General features: G+C 43.2%; 3 protein-coding genes across 3 annotated transcripts in view; 1 reads left to right on the top strand and 2 right to left on the bottom strand.

Annotated features, from left to right (window-relative positions):
- LOC111864627 (A disintegrin and metalloproteinase with thrombospondin motifs 9) overlaps positions 1 to 16,007 on the top strand; it is a 363,750-nt gene that overhangs the window by 215,757 nt on the left and 131,986 nt on the right. The window lies entirely within an intron of this gene.
- LOC111864630 (F-box/LRR-repeat protein 7-like) lies at positions 1,075 to 6,693 on the bottom strand. The gene is made up of 2 exons (XM_023852004.2): positions 6,611 to 6,693; positions 1,075 to 2,621 (listed from the first exon to the last, which is right to left on the bottom strand). The coding sequence occupies exon 2, from the start codon at positions 2,611 to 2,613 to the stop codon at positions 1,252 to 1,254; it is 1,362 nt and encodes a 453-aa protein (XP_023707772.1). The 5' UTR covers positions 2,614 to 2,621; positions 6,611 to 6,693; the 3' UTR covers positions 1,075 to 1,251.
- On the bottom strand, positions 8,867 to 14,455 carry LOC117282321. The gene is made up of 2 exons (XM_033751507.1): positions 14,381 to 14,455; positions 8,867 to 10,413 (listed from the first exon to the last, which is right to left on the bottom strand). Exon 2 carries the CDS (start codon positions 10,403 to 10,405, stop codon positions 9,044 to 9,046), a length of 1,362 nt encoding a protein of 453 aa, XP_033607398.1. The 5' UTR covers positions 10,406 to 10,413; positions 14,381 to 14,455; the 3' UTR covers positions 8,867 to 9,043.

Here is a 16,007-nt window from a genome sequence, read left to right as displayed (position 1 = left end):
CATGCCAAATGCAGCCGCCCCCCCCCCTTCAATGCTCTCTCTCACTCATAGCTGTGTATATTTCCAACAACAGTCTGCTTGTACCGGTTCTCACAGTCTCTTCGCTTGCGGATTTCTTATTTTTCCTTCTACCCTGAAGATGGAGGCGATACGTTCCTCCAGAACATCGGTTAACACACATCTACACGGTGCCACATCCCAGAAGACTGCCTTCTTCAATATAACAGTGACTTGCTGAAGGATGAGAACGCTGATTCCTGCAGATTGAAGTACTGATCCTAGTCACTTGAGGTTTATATGCTATTGAAGAGTTGAAAATGGCGTAATCTGCTCGTATTTATGGAACTCCGGCAGAATGAAGCAAAATGTTATTGGCATGGATCACTCACTCAGTGACGGAGCTGAGCCCCTCTTGAGAAGCCCCAAATTGTGCAGCTACTCACGAACTTCCCAGAATTTTATGGAATCCAAAGGTTCATTAACGTGTTCACAAGAATCCTCCATTGGTCCCTATCCTGAGCCAGATCAACCCAATCCATCCAATCCCATCCTGTCTCTCTAAGATCCATATATATTGGCCACCCACCTACATCTTGGTCATCCTAGTCGTCTGTTTCCTTCTTACTTACCCAGCAATATCCTATATGCCTTCCTCGTGTCCCCCATTCGTGCTACATGTCCTGCCAACATCATCCTCCTTGACTTGATCATTCTAATTACACTTGGAGAAGAGTACAAGTTATGTAGCTCCTCATTATGCAGTTTTCTCCAACCTCCTGTCACTTCATCTCTCTTCGGTCCAAATATTCTCCTCAACACCCTCAGTCTATGTTCCTGTCTTAATGTCAGAGACCATCTTCACGGTCGAAGGGTAAGTTCTGCAAGCAAGGACTTACTCTCACACTGTCTTCCTTCCTTGCTTGAATAGCTTACACTTCGGTCGTGGAGAAAGTTACTTTAATCGGAAATCTTGCGAAATATAACGGCAGAACGCACGCGACAAGAGAGTGTGAGTAGTACCCGTGACTTCCATCTAGCAGGCTGTGGATGGCACTAGGAAGTTTATTCTTAAGGTAACTGAAAACCATGAACTTGTTTATTTGCCACACAATTAAAATGCACATTGATCATAAAAAGCGGAATGAAGCTGTGACTGCCACACCCACTTCAGATGTACAGTCGCTTTCACAGAGTATGTTAGAAATGCTGCCGTCCGATTGTTTTTGGGCACTAAGATAATATGCACAGTGTTCAAGAGAGATACTTGGGGAGGGGGTCACGCTTCATTCGGACATACTCATTTCCGTTATATAAAAATGAAGTCTCTTGTATAAGCAACTGTGGCATTTCTCGCTTAAGTTGATTTCTGAGGCTGTAGGCTAATTCGTATTCAGGTCCAATTAAGAGATACAATAAACCATTAATATGTGTGGAGATTAATCGGAGATTAATGTCTGTTAAATAACAGTTCATCATCAGCAGAGTCTTTAGGTTTTTAAATCTCAGGATTTGCCGAAAGATTCTCTCTGAGACTGGGTTGCGAGAGAAGTCGAGATGTTGCAGCTGGGGACAGCCGTCGGCAACGTAAGTCATACCCCTCCTCTCCACTCTCACGCAGGAAGAAACATCTAGATACTTCAACATTTTGCAGGAATGTATATTTCGCAGTCCTTCGCAGTGAAGTTCATTTCCTTCGAGATTCAGATGCGTAAGCAAAGGACACTTCAGCGTAATCTCGTTCGTAATTGTATCGATATTTCCTCCTATGTAAGATAAGCAAATGTACGACAGTTGAGATAATATGTTATGGAATAACATTAGAACCATCGTGTTTGCCGTGGGGAACGTGTAGCCTGAGATTTCCAACGTTTTTAAGTTTTGTAGTTTCGTAAGCGGAGGTACTCCAGTGAATATGCCGTTAATTCCATGGCCGAAGAAAGACACACTTTTCAGGTTCGTGCACTCGTCTATGGCCATGAGGATGCCCGTAGTGACTGCCCCGTGGTACTCATATGTGACGAGCTTATCCTTTTTGCGGTGCAAGAAGTAACAGAAATCCCCCGTCGTACTGTCTAGGGCTTTACATTTTAATACCGTCAAATTCGGACAGCCATCTGCAATAGGTAAGAGCAATCCATTCACTGCCGTGACTCCCATAGGTGAGTACAAAGTTAGAGAGACCAGTGTTTTGCAATTGGAAATGATAACGGTGAGCAGAACTGCCATTTCCTCCTGCGCGATATAAACGCCGAGGTCTCTCAACTCAGTTAGACAGTGCACAGCTAACCTAAGATCGCTTGCAGTTACTGTGGTGTGGGGAATATGTAAAACGCTGACTTTTCTACAGCATTCACATAGTTTTCGTACGAAATTAAGACTTCCGGTGTAGTGGAACTGTCTCAGAGTCGGCGTATTCTCCAGCAAAAAATTGATTTCGCTGAGTGGAGTGAGTCCAGTAGGGCAGTAGCGCAAGTTGAGCCATATCGCATCGTCCTCGGAAACCCTCCTCCACCAAGAGCAGACGTTTCGTACAGAACAAGTCAGGTCATGAATGCCCAAGTACGAGAATATCTTGACAAGTAACTCGTCTGGAAGCAGGTCGAAGCTGGCCATAGTTCAGTCTGTAACACAAAACAAGGTCGGTACAGCCAAATGTTAATGATTTGCGACATATGTGACACTGCAACTTCTCCGCGAAATCTGTTCAGAAACCGGTCGATATGCCTATTCAGCATAGAACAAGAAGACGCATAAAATTACTTGTAGAAAGTGATAAAGGAGATTTCATTTTCTGATTACGTATCTCCTATTTAGAATATGTCATTGAAACGAATGCCGTATTTTCAGATCTAACGCCTGCGCGTGTACGCGTATAACCCCCCCCTCCTCCTCTTCGGGAGACGCGATGATATGTTAAGCGGAATTCTGAATGTCTGCGCACGCAGTTGCTTTCAGAGTTCCTTTCATTACTGAGAAGTATTCACGGAGAAGATGAATTAAGTTTCGGCCACACAGAGCGCTACGCTATGTTCGCTACGTACGCTACGTACGCTAAGTACGCTGTGTACACACTGCGACGCAGCTAACATAGGGAACATAGCGTACGTAGCGTACAGGAGTCTGTGTGTCCAGTCACATTGGCAATAAAGGGAGATATTTTTCTATTCGTATAGCGAACATAGCGTGCGTCGCGTACGTAGCGCTCTGTGTGCCCGAACGTTTAGTGGATTCTTGTTGCCTACTTGTGGCAGGTTCTCTACAACTTCAGACGTCGGGGAGAGAGACAAATCTTTTCTTGTAGAGAGATGCGAACCCGCTGCTTTGTGATTGCAGTGCGCCGCCGAATGTTAGCGTAACAGGGATTGAGAATAGTAAAAGGAGTGGTTCTTAGGAAAATATTTTCAGTAGATAGACGAGAATTCGTTTAGTTTTGTTTTAAGTTCTAAACTGAATGTGAGCCATATCTAAGACCTCCGTTCCTGTGTGGAATTAAGAAAACACAACGCACGCACTCCCGGGTAATGTTGCTTGGGGACAAAGGTCGCTATTTGCATGAGAAACAGTAGCATCGCACCCAAACTCAACGGTTGTGATGCGAATTTCCTTTGATGACATGATTGGCTGCAGAAGGCAGAGGTGAGTACTGTACAGACGGGTTGCCGATGTTCACGTTATACATAGTGGAGGTTGACAGAATAATGGGAAACACTAAGAAACTGAGGAATAGAGCTTTTGTTGGCTACGTTCAAAGGACTTTAGGCGGCAGAACTGAATGTTCTTTAGTTTGTGCTCGTTTCAGTGCGTTATTGATTGTGTTAGATGACAATCCGTGTGAACGAAATCCGAAAATGGAAGACTTGTCCGGTTTTGAAAGTGGACGCGTTTTGTTGGAGCATCTGTGACAGAAACTGCCACAATATTAGGTGTGTCGAGAGCGACTGTTTCTGAGCGAATCATGAGAACACAGCATCAGCGAATAGGAGCAGTCGGCGAAAATCAGCATTGAAGGAAATGTATGGTTGTACATTGAGAAGGATGGCCTCGAGAGATCACAATTGCAGCAGCAAAAGTGACAGCAGAACTGAACATTCATCTCGCAGACTCTTGTTTCCACAAAAACTGTCCGAATGGACAAACCATTAACTACGGTAGATCTGCAATTGCTTAACGTCTGATTGCTGAATTAGTGCACAAACAAAATCAACAAACAAACTCCGTGGTTTAAGTCGGCAAGCGAACTATACCGACCGAGAGACCGGCGCTTGTCGGCGAAGTTAGTGCCAAATTTAGCGGTTAGAGGGTATCGCGTGGTCAGCGCAACGAATCGTCACGGCCGCTAATTTCGGTTTTCTAGACCGGAACCGCTATTTCCTTGAAATAGCTCCTCAATTATCCTCACGAGACTGAGTGGACCTTGTTCCAGACCCACTACTTCTCAGAACATCTTGTAGTTCCGGGAGTCGAACCCGGACCTCTGGATCTGTAGCCAGGGATTCTGACCACTAGACTACAGAGGCCGTCGAAAGTAGTTTACAGTTGCGTTGAAGTGGAATTCACGACAGTAAAACCTTGACATGAGGCAAGTGGAGACGCGCACGTTGTCCTTCAACTGTACTCTTCATCAGAAAGATTTTACGTTTGTAGACGTTCTGTGACGGTTTGCGCATCAGTGTCATGGTACAGTATTCTGCTGATACCAGTATTGCCCTTCACGGCCGAATTACTGCAATGGAGTACGTGGCCAGGTTGGGTAATCAGGTGCACCCCATGGTCCATACGTCATTTCCGAAGAACGGTGCAGTTTTCCAAGACGAATGCCTCCATTCACATGGCTGTAACTGCTTAGTCATGGTATGGAGGGCATGAAGGTGAACTTCAACATCTTCCCTGGCCAACACAGTTACCACAACTGTACATTACTGAACCTCTCTGGTCAGTTTTGGAGACTAGCGTGAAGATCAGGTTACTACCTCCGGCGTCTTCAAAGCAACTTGAAGGTAATCTTCACGAAGAATGGTATAAAATTCCGATAGAGGCTTTCAAAACTTGTACGAGTCATTGCAAGGCTGTACTGAAGGCAAAATATGGTCCAGCACCCTAATAATGAAATGTTAACAGTGTCTGTAGTGTTTCCATTACAGTGTTCACCCCCTGTATTTTGTTATTGATATCTAAACATGTCAGAATGGAGCGCGAACAAAGCGGTGAGCATTTGGCTGATATTCTTTCCGAAATAACGGTCAGTGTTTTCATAGTTTGCACCGACTGTAGAATCATCTGCACTTTGTTTTGAGGACGGGGGATGTGTCCGAATGGCGTACTACTGCATGTGGTATCACCTTACAGAATTTTACAGTATTCAGATAAATTCAATGAATTCATGATTTTTCGAGCAATTGAGGCAGTTCAACTAAAAATACCTCAACACTGTCCTGTAATTACGTCACACAGAAAGTGAGATGTCTTCTTCAAGAAACTTTAACTGTAAACATATTAGAACGTTGCTGTAATAACCTTGACAGGTCAGTCATGGTGCCATCAAGAGGTGAATATGAACATTGCTCTCATTAGGTTTACACATCCTCGAGATAGGAATTACGTGTTCACCGTGATTAACTTTGCCGTCAGTATAACAGAAACCTTTGAGGTCAATGATTTCATGTGATGCATGATTGATTATACCTCTTTATGTAAACATTTTTAAGTAAAGAAGAATTCTAATGATATGCTGAATTAAACTAAAAGTGTCTTTTGTGCAATGAGACACCAAATAATATACAACTCTTTAATGAACCGTCACAACACAACAAATAGTAAATCATTAAAGTCAGCGTGCAGCTGTGGCTTTGCTACATGTTTCGGCCACTGTCGGCCATCATCAGGCAAATACATATCAACAAAAATCTACCATTTAACTGCAATCATAAAATGGATATAACATTATTAATCGTACAAATTAAAAATGCTTATGTAAAAAATACAAAAGTTCAGATGATATAAAAATTAAAAATTGGAAGTATTATAGGAAGATATAATTTTAATGATTTTTTCAAGAACATTGAATCAGTCGTTGGATATACTTTGTGCGTTTCCATAGACAATAGGGAAATTCGAAATTACTTTATATAGAAGATTTTGAGAGAGGCCCATGGTGTAGCAATTAATGAATTGTGTAATGCTACCTCGTCATTAAGAAGAATTGTCCGTATTGCATGGAAAGCAAACAACGACTGAAAACATCATTAATATTTTATCTTGCTATAATACTTCCTATTTTTAATTTTTATATAATCTGAACCTTTGTATTTTTTACATAAGCATTTTTAAATTTGTACGATTAATAGTGTTATATCCATTTTATGATTGCAGTTAAATGCTAGCTTTTGTTGATATGTATTTGCCTGATGATGGCCGGTACTGGCCGAAACATGTAGCAAAGCCATAGCTGAACGCTGACTTTGATGTTTTACTATTTGTTGTGTTGTGATGGTTCATTAAGGAGTTGTATATTGTAGCACAGCAGGATGCATGAAGTTAAGATCACCAAATAAATTGTTGCAGTCAAACGAATCAGTAGGCAAATTGTGACTGTCCGTACGATTTGACTCACCTGGAGGCGGCCGCTGCGGCTGAAAGGTAGGCAGGGACTGATCTGCCCCCGCGATGTGTCCACATCAACAGAACCAGAGTCAGGGCGCTCCCTCGCGGTGGCACTCGACGTCGAATCGATGTAGTCACGTCGATATGCAGTGTATCGAAATTTTAAGACTACACTACATTAGACAGATCAATAGTATATGTTTGTAAGAATTCTTATGTTGGGCCGCGCTTAGCTCAAGAGGTTAGTCGCTGGCTTCCCACCACGGCGGCTGGGGTTTGATCCCGGGTCTGGTCAAGTGGGATTTTTGGTGGACAATGTGGCGCTGGGGCAGGTTTTCTCCGAGTACTTCGGTTTCCCCTGCCAATCTTCATCCCACCAATTGCTCCACAATCACCCTCACCTATCATCTGGGGCTGGTCCAATAGTCCAGAAGTGGCCGCAGTACAAGGGACTTATTCCCACCCCACTAGGAATAAAACAAAAAAGCATTCTTATGCTGGTTATTCGAGATATCACCAAATGTAGCCGGCGGTTGTCATGGGAGACGCAGATTTATTTATTGTATTCTTATTTATAATAATCTGCGGATTCTTTTTGAAATGGGGTTTTGAATATTACTTCGGGATCTCATGTTTGACGTCATACTTTCAGAATTGTATGCCGCACCATTTTATGGCGCCCCATGGAGTTTGTGTTAAACAGAGATTGGAGCCTCTAACGGCTAGTTCTTGTTAGGCTAAAGGAGTTCGAATGGAGGGTATGTATGTTTGTTGTTGCCTTGTTCCTGAATTGTCTGGTTAGGTTTTAAAGGGGTATGACGATGGGTGACATTCGTAAATACTGGAGTTAGGACTTACTCCACCATCAGATATTCTAAAAATTGCTACACAAGACAGCGCTTAGGAAACCCGCTCTGTTTGCGTGCAGAGCTGAGGGTGTCAACGAACTCAGTCTGTTGGGTTTATTAGAAAGAACAAACTCCAGTCACTGGATTTCGCCCCATATGGAACCCGAACTAAATTCAGAATTACTGGGTTTTTGTATTTTTTTTTTCCCATCGTTCGGTATTCTGGAAAACAGAAAACAGGACGTGTCGGAAACTGGATCTGTTTCCGTCTTCAGGTGAGGAAGGTAGGAACCTACTCAGTTGGGCCCCTTAGAGAGGGTTAACCTCGACTACTGTCATATTCACTGCAACTGTTTCGTCACCTGAGACCAGGCCAGTTCGGCGGGAGACAGCAAGAAAATATAAATCAGAATTGTGATAAAGTACGCGCATGCGTGCAACTAGGATAGAAAATGAGGTAGAAAACGTCGTGTTTTCTATTTTCCAGAATACCGGACGATGGATAATGTCCCAAAGCCCAGTAATTCTGTGTGCTATACACCATCGTCAGAACCCTTTAGAATCTATCAAGCTACCTTATTCACGCAATGCATTTGCCAATATCATCTTGAAAATTAATCTGTAAGAACGAACGGACTCTCCATAATTGAAAAAAAATGCGCAGAAAAGGCACTGAGCATTGATCTCAGAAGCGACTCTGATGCACTCAGCGGCGGCTAGTGGGATTTCATTTTCGATACCAGAGATAAGACGAGTACATTTCTTGTTTGGTTCCATGTGTTTAGGAGCAGAGTCTCTGCTTACGGCTTTGAACTATATTGTGTCTGAAACACTACTGATGCTCTTTCTTCCTCAGACACCGTAACATCGTTACGCCATCTTGTGTGTCTAGATATCATTTTTAAGATGTGATTGCCTCTCCTTACCGGAATTCTCACTGAACACTCACGGTGTTACGTTCCCTCACAGACAGTAATGCCCCTAATAGGGTGCTGCCACTAGAAGTGGCAGGGTACGTTAACCAGTCACTGAGACACCGGAGTGGGACCCTCAGTGTACACCAGATGTGCCCCAGGCTGTGTGCAGTATCGGGCATAATGTTAGCATAACGACCGAGCTTGAGGCAGCTGTCACGTCGTCACTCTGTAGCGTGTTGTTGTACACGCTTACAGACGTTTCGCAGTAGCGTACTGCCGCCATGTTCACGGTCGAAGGGTAAGTTCTGCAAGCAAGGACTTACTCTCACACTGTCTTCCTTCCTTGCTTGAATAGCTTACACTTCGGTCGTGGAGAAAGTTACTTTAATCGGAAATCTTGCGAAATATAACGGCAGAACGCACGCGACAAGAGAGTGTGAGTAGTACCCGTGACTTCCATCTAGCAGGCTGTGGATGGCACTAGGAAGTTTATTCTTAAGGTAACCGAAAAGCATGAACTTGTTTATTTGCCACACAATTAAAATGCACATTGATCATAAAAAGCGGAATGAAGCTGTGACTGCCACACCCACTTCAGATGTACAGTCGCTTTCACAGAGTATGTTAGAAATGCTGCCGTCCGATTGTTTTTGGGCACTAAGATAATATGCACAGTGTTCAAGAGAGATACTTGGGGAGGGGGTCACTCTTCATTCGGACATACTCATTTCCGTTATATAAAAATGAAGTCTCTTGTATAAGCAACTGTGGCATTTCTCGCTTAAGTTGATTTCTGAGGCTGTAGGCTAATTCGTATTCAGGTCCAATTAAGAGATACAGTAAACCATTAATGTGTGTCGAGATTAATCGGAGATTAATGTCTGTTAAATAACAGTTCATCATCAGCAGAGTCTTTAGGTTTTTAAATCTCAGGATTTGCCGAAAAATTCTCTCCGAGACTGGGTTGCGAGAGAAGTCGAGATGTTGCAGCTGGGGACAGCCATCGGCAACGTAAGTCATACCCCTCTTCCCCACTCTCACGCAAGCAGAAACATCTAGATACTTCAACATTTTGCAGGAATGTATATTTCGCAGTCCTTCGCAGTGAAGTTCATTTCCTTCGACATTCAGATGCGTAAGCAAAGGACACTTCAGCGTAATTGCGTTCGTGATTGTATCGATGTTTCCTCCTATGTAAGATAAGCAAATGTACGACAGTTGAGATAATGTGTTATGGAATAACATTAGAACCATCATGTTTGCCGTGGGGAATGTGTAGCCTGAGATCTCCAACGTTTTTAAGTTTTGTAGTTTCGTAAGCGGAGGCACTCCAGTGAATATGCCGTTAGTTCCATGGCCGAAGAAAGACACACTTTTCAGGTTCGTGCACTCGTCTATGGCCATGAGGATGCCCGTAGTGACTGCCCCGTGGTACTCATATGTGACGAGCTTATCCTTTTTGCGGTGCAAGAAGTAACAGATTTCCCCCGTCGTACTGTCTCGGGCTTTACATTTTAATACCGTCAAATTCGGACAGCCTTCTGCAATAGGTAAGAGCAATCCATGCACTGCCGTGTTTCCCGCAGATGGGTACAAAGTTAGAGAGACCAGTGTTTTGCATTTGGAAATGATAACGGTGAGCAGAACTGCCGGTTCCACCTGCGCGATATAAACGCCGAGGTCTCTCAGCTCAGTTAGACAGCGCACAGCTAACGTAAGATCGCTTGCAGTTACTGTGGTGTAGGGAATATGTAAAACGCTGACTTTCGTACAGCATTCACATAGTTTTCGTATGAAATTAAGACTTCCGGTGTAGTGGAACTGTCTCAGATTCGGCGAATTCTCCAACAAAAAATTGATTTCGCTGAGTGGAGTGAGTCCAGTAGGGCAGTAGCGCAAGTTGAGCCATATCGCATCGTCTTCGGAAACCCTCCTCCACGAAGAGCAGACGTTTCGTACAGAGCAACTCAGGTCATGAATGCCCAAGTATGAGAATATCTTGACAAGTAACTCGTCTGGAAGCAGGTCGAAGCTGGCCATAGTTCGGTCTGTAACACAAAACAAGGTCGGTACAGCCAAATGCTAATGATTTGCGACATATGTGACATTGCAACTTCTCCGCGAAATCTGTACAGAAACCGGTCGATATGCCTATTCAGCATAGAACAAGAAGACGCATAAAATTACTTGTAGAAAGTGATAAAGGAGAATTCGTTTTCTGATTACGTATCTGCTATTTAGAATATCTCATTGAAGCGTCTGCCGTATTTTCAGATCTAACGCCTGCGCGTGTACGCGTATATACCCCCCCCCCCTTCTACGGGTGTCGCGGTGATATGTTAAGCGGAATTCTGAATGTCTGCGCACGCAGTTGTTTTCAGAGTTCTTTTCATTACTGAGAAGTATTCACGGAGAAGAAGAATTAAGTTTCGGCCACACAGAGTGCTACGCTATGTTCGCTACGTACGCTGTGTACACACTGCGACGCAGCTAACATAGGGAACATAGCGTACGTAGCGTACAGAAGTGTGTGTGGCCAGTCACATTGGCAATAAAGGGAGATATTTTTCTATTCGTATAGCGAACATAGCGTGCGTCGCGTACGTAGCGCTCTGTGTGCCCGAACGTTTAGTGGGTGCTTGTTGCCTACTTGTGGCAGGTTCTCTACAACTTCAGACGTCGGGGAGAGAGACAAATCTTTTCTTGTAGAGAGAGTCGAACCCGCTGCTTTGCGATTGCAGTGCGCTGCCGAATGTTAGCGTTAACAGGGATCGAGAATAGTAAAAGGAGTGGTTCTTACGAAAATATTTTCAGTAGATAGACGAAAATTCGTTTAATTTTGTTTTAAGTTCTAAACTGAATGTGAGCCATATCTAAGACCTCCGTTCCTGTGTGGAATTAAGAAAACACAACGCACGCACTCCCGGGTAATGTTGCTTGGGGACAAAGGTCGCTGTTTGCATGAGAAACAGTAGCATCGCACTCAACTCAACGGTTGTGATGCGGATTTGTTTTGATGACATGATTGGCTGCAGAAGGCTGTGGTGAGCACTGTACAGACGGGTTGCCGATGTTCACGTTATACATAGTGGAGGTGGGCAAAATAATGGGAACCTTAGAAACTGAGGAATAGAGCTCTTGTTGGTTACGCTCAAAGAACTTTAGGCGGCAGCACTGAATGTTCTTCAGTTTGTGCTCGTTTCAGTGCGTTATTGATTGTGTTGGATGACAATCCGTGTGAACGAAATCCTTAAATGGAAGACTTGTCCGGTTTTGAAAGAGGACGCGTTTAGTTGGAGCATCTGTGACAGAAACTGCCACAATATTAGGTGTGTCGAGAGCGACTGTTTCTGAGCGAATCATGAGAACACAGCATCAGCGAATAGGAGCAGTCGGCGAAAATCAGCATTGACAGAAATGTATGGTTGTACATTGAGAAGGATGGCTTCTAGAGATCACAATTCCAGCAGCAAAAGTGACAGCAGAACTGAACATTCATCTCGCAGACTCTGTTTCCACAAAAACTGTCCGAATGGACAAACCATTAACAACGGTAGATCTGCAATTGCTTAACGTCTGATTGCTGAATTAGTGCACAAACAAAATCAACAAACAAACTCCGTGGTTTAAGTCCGCAAGCGAACTATACCGACCGAGAGACCGGCGCTTGTCGGCGAAGTTAGTGCCAAATTTAGCGGTTAGAGGGTATCGCGTGGTCAGCGCAACGAATCGTCACGGCCGTTAATTTCGGTTTTCTAGACCGGAACCGCTATTTCCTTGAAATAGCTCCTCAATTATCCTCACGAGACTGAGTGGACCCTGTTCCAGACCCACTACTTCTCAGAACATCTTGTAGTTCCGGGAGTCGAACCCGGACCTCTGGATCTGTAGCCAGGGATTCTGACCACTAGACTACAGAGGCCGTCGAAAGTAGTTTACAGTTGCGTTGAAGTGGAATTCACGACAGTAAAACCTTGACATGAGGCAAGTGGAGACGCGCACGTTGTCCTTCAACTGTACTCTTCATCAGAAAGATTTTACGTTTGTAGACGTTCTGTGACGGTTTGCGCATCAGTGTCATGGTACAGTATTCTGCTGATACCAGTATTGCCCTTCACGGCCGAATTACTGCAATGGAGTACGTGGCCAGGTTGGGTAATCAGGTGCACCCCATGGTCCAGACGTCATTTCCGAAGAACGGTGCAGTTTTCCAAGACGAATGCCTCCATTCACATGGCTGTAACTGCTTAGTCATGGTATGGAGGGCATGAAGGTGAACTTCAACATCTTCCCTGGCCAACACAGTTACCACAACTGAACATTACTGAACGTCTCTGGTCAGTTTTGGAGACTAGCGTGAAGAACAGGTTCGTACCTCCAGCGTCTTCAAAGCAACCTGAAGGTAATCTTCACGAAGAATGGTATAAAATTCCGATAGAGACTTTCAAAACTTGCACGAGTCATTGCAAGGCTGTACTGAAGGCAAAATATGGTCCAGCACCCTAATAATGAAATGTTAACAGTGTCTGTAGTGTTTCCATTACAGTGTTCACCCCCTATATTTTGTTATTGATATCTAAACATGTCAGAATGGAGCGCGAACAAAGCGGTGAGCATTTGGCTAATATTCTTTCCGAAATAACGGTCAGTGTTTTCATAGTTTGCACCGACTGTAGAATCATCTGCACTTTGTTTTGAGGACGGGGGATGTGTCCGAATGGCCTACTACTGCATGTGGTATCACCTTACAGAATTTTACAGTATTCAGATAAATGCAATGAATTCATGATTTTTGAGCAATTGAGGCAATTCAACTAAAAATACCTCAGCACTGTCCTGTAATTACGTCACACAGAAAGTGAGATGTCTTCTTCAAGAAACTTTAACTGTAAACATATTAGAACGTTGCTGTAATAACCTTGACAGGTCAGTCATGGTGCCATCAAGAGGTGAATATGAACATTGCTCTCATTAGGTTTACACATCCTCGAGATAGGAATTACGTGTTCACCGTGATGAACTTTGCCGTCAGTATAACAGAAACCTTGGAGGTCAAAGATTTAATGTGATGCATGATGGATTATACCCCTTTATGTAAATATTTTTAAGTAAACAAGAATTCTAATGATATGCTGAATTAAACTGAAAGTGTCTTTATGTGAAATGAGACACCAAATAAAATACAACTCTTTAATGAACCGTCACAACACAACAAATAGTAAAACATCAAAGTCAGCGTTCAGCTATGGCTTTGCTACATGTTTCGGCCAGTACCGGCCATCATCAGGCAAATACATATCAACAAAAGCTAGCATTTAACTGCAATCATAAAATGGATATAACACTATTAATCGTACAAATTTAAAAATGCTTATGTAAAAAATACAAAAGTTCAGATTATATAAAAATTAAAAATTGGAAGTATTATAGCAAGATATAATATTAATGATTTTTTCAAAAACATTGAATCAGTCGTTGGATATACTTTGTGCGTTTCCATAGACAATAGGGAAATTCGAAATTACTTTATATACAAGATTTTAAGAGAGGCCCATGGTGTAGCAATTAATGAATTGTGTAATGCTACCTCGTCATTAAGAAGAATTGTCCGTATTGCATGGAAAGCAAACAACGACTGAAAACATCATTAATATTTTATCTTGCTATAATACTTCCTATTTTTAATTTTTATATAATCTGAACTTTTGTATTTTTTACATAAGCATTTTTAAATTTGTACGATTAATAGTGTTATATCCATTTTATGATTGCAGTTAAATGCTAGCTTTTGTTGATATGTATTTGCCTGATGATGGCCGGTACTGGCCGAAACATGTAGCAAAGCCATAGCTGAACGCTGACTTTGATGTTTTACTATTTGTTGTGTTGTGACGGTTCATGAAAGAGTTGTATATTGTAGCACAGCAGGATGCATGAAGTTAAGATTACCAAATAAATTGTTGCAGTCAAACGAATCAGTAGGCAAATTGTGACTGTCCGTACGATTTGACTCACCTGGAGGCGGCCGCAGCGGCTGAAGGGCAGGCAGGGACTGATCTGCCCCCGCGATGTGCCCACATCAACAGAAACAGAGTCAGGGCGCTCCCTCGCGGTGGCACTCGACGTCGAATCGATGTAGTCACGTCGATATGCAGTGTATCGAAATTTTAAGATTACACTACATTAAACAGATCAATAGTATATGTTTGTAAGCATTCTTATGTTGGGCCGCGCCATAGCTCAAGCGGTTAGTCGCTGGCTTCCCACCGCGGCGGCTGGGGTTTGATCCCGCGTCTGGTCAAGTGGGATTTTTGGTGGACAATGTGGCGCTGGGGCATATTTTCTGCGAGTACTTCGGTTTCCCCTGCCAATCTTCATCCCTCCAATTGCTCCACAATCACCCTCACCTATCATCTGGGGCTGGTCCAATAGTTCAGAAGTGGCCGCAGTACAAGGGACTTATTCCCACCCCACTAGGAATAAAACAAAAAAGCATTCTTATGCTGGTTATTCGAGATATCACCAAATGTAGCCGGCGGTTGTCATGGGAGACGCAGATTTATTTATTGTATTCTTATTTATAATAATCTGCGGATTCTTTTTGAAATGGGGTTTTGAATATTACTTCGGGATCTCATGTTTGACGTCATACTTTCAGAATTGTATGCCGCACCATTTTATGGCGCCCCATGGAGTTTGTGTTAAACAGAGATTGGAGCCTCTAACGGCTAGTTCTTGTTAGACTAAAGGAGTTGGAATGGAGGGTATGTATGTTTGTTGTTGCCTTGTTCCTGAATTGTCTGGTTAGGTTTTAAAGGGGTATGACGATGGGTGACATTCGTAAATACTGGAGTTAGGACTTACTCCACCATCAGAAATTCTAAAAATTGCTACACAAGACAGCGCTTCGGAAACCCAATCTGTTTGCGTGCAGAGCTGAGGGTGTCAACGAACTCAGTCTGTTGGGTTTATTAGAGAGAACAAACTCCAGTCACTGGAATTGGGCCCAATATGGAACCCGAACAAATTCAGAATTACTGGGTTTTTGGATTTTTTTCTATCGTTCGGTATTCTGGAAAACAGAAAACAGGACGTGTCGGAAACTGGATCTGTTTCCGTCTTCAGGTGAGGAAGGTAGAAACCTACTCAGTTGGGCCCCTTAGAGAGGGTTAACCTCGACTACTGTCATATTCACTGCAACTGTTTCGTCACCTGAGACCAGGCCAGTTCGGCGGGAGACAGCAAGAAAATATAAATCAGAATTGTGATAAAGTACGCGCATGCGTGCAACTAGGATAGAAAATGAGGTAGAAATCGTCGTGTTTTCTATTTTCCAGAATACCGGACGATGGATAAAGTCCGAAAGCCCAGTAATTCTGTGTGCTATACACCATCGTCAGAACCCTTTAGAATCTATCAAGCTACCTTATTCACGCAATGCATTTGCCAATATCATCTTGAAAAGTAATCTGTAAGAACGAACGGACTCTCCATAATTGAAAAAAAATGCGCAGAAAAGGCACTGAGCATTGATCTCAGAAGCGACTCTGATGCACTCAGCGGCGGCTAGTGCGATTTCATTTTCGATACCAGAGATAAGACGAGTACATTTCTTGTTTGGTTCCATGTGTTTAGGAGCAGA

Source organism: Cryptotermes secundus, unplaced genomic scaffold (genome assembly GCF_002891405.2).
Source record: "Cryptotermes secundus unplaced genomic scaffold, Csec_1.0 scaffold145, whole genome shotgun sequence".
Lineage (NCBI taxonomy): Eukaryota > Metazoa > Arthropoda > Insecta > Blattodea > Kalotermitidae > Cryptotermes > Cryptotermes secundus.
The sequence above is the reverse complement of the archived record's forward strand: the minus strand, read 5'-3'. Positions and strand labels throughout refer to the sequence as shown.

Bases quoted from the DNA above. Each gene is read 5' to 3' on its own strand.
- LOC111864630 (XM_023852004.2), bottom strand. From the start codon at position 2,613: ATGGCCAGCTTCGACCTGCTTCCAGACGAGTTACTTGTCAAGATATTC.
- LOC117282321 (XM_033751507.1), bottom strand. From the start codon at position 10,405: ATGGCCAGCTTCGACCTGCTTCCAGACGAGTTACTTGTCAAGATATTC.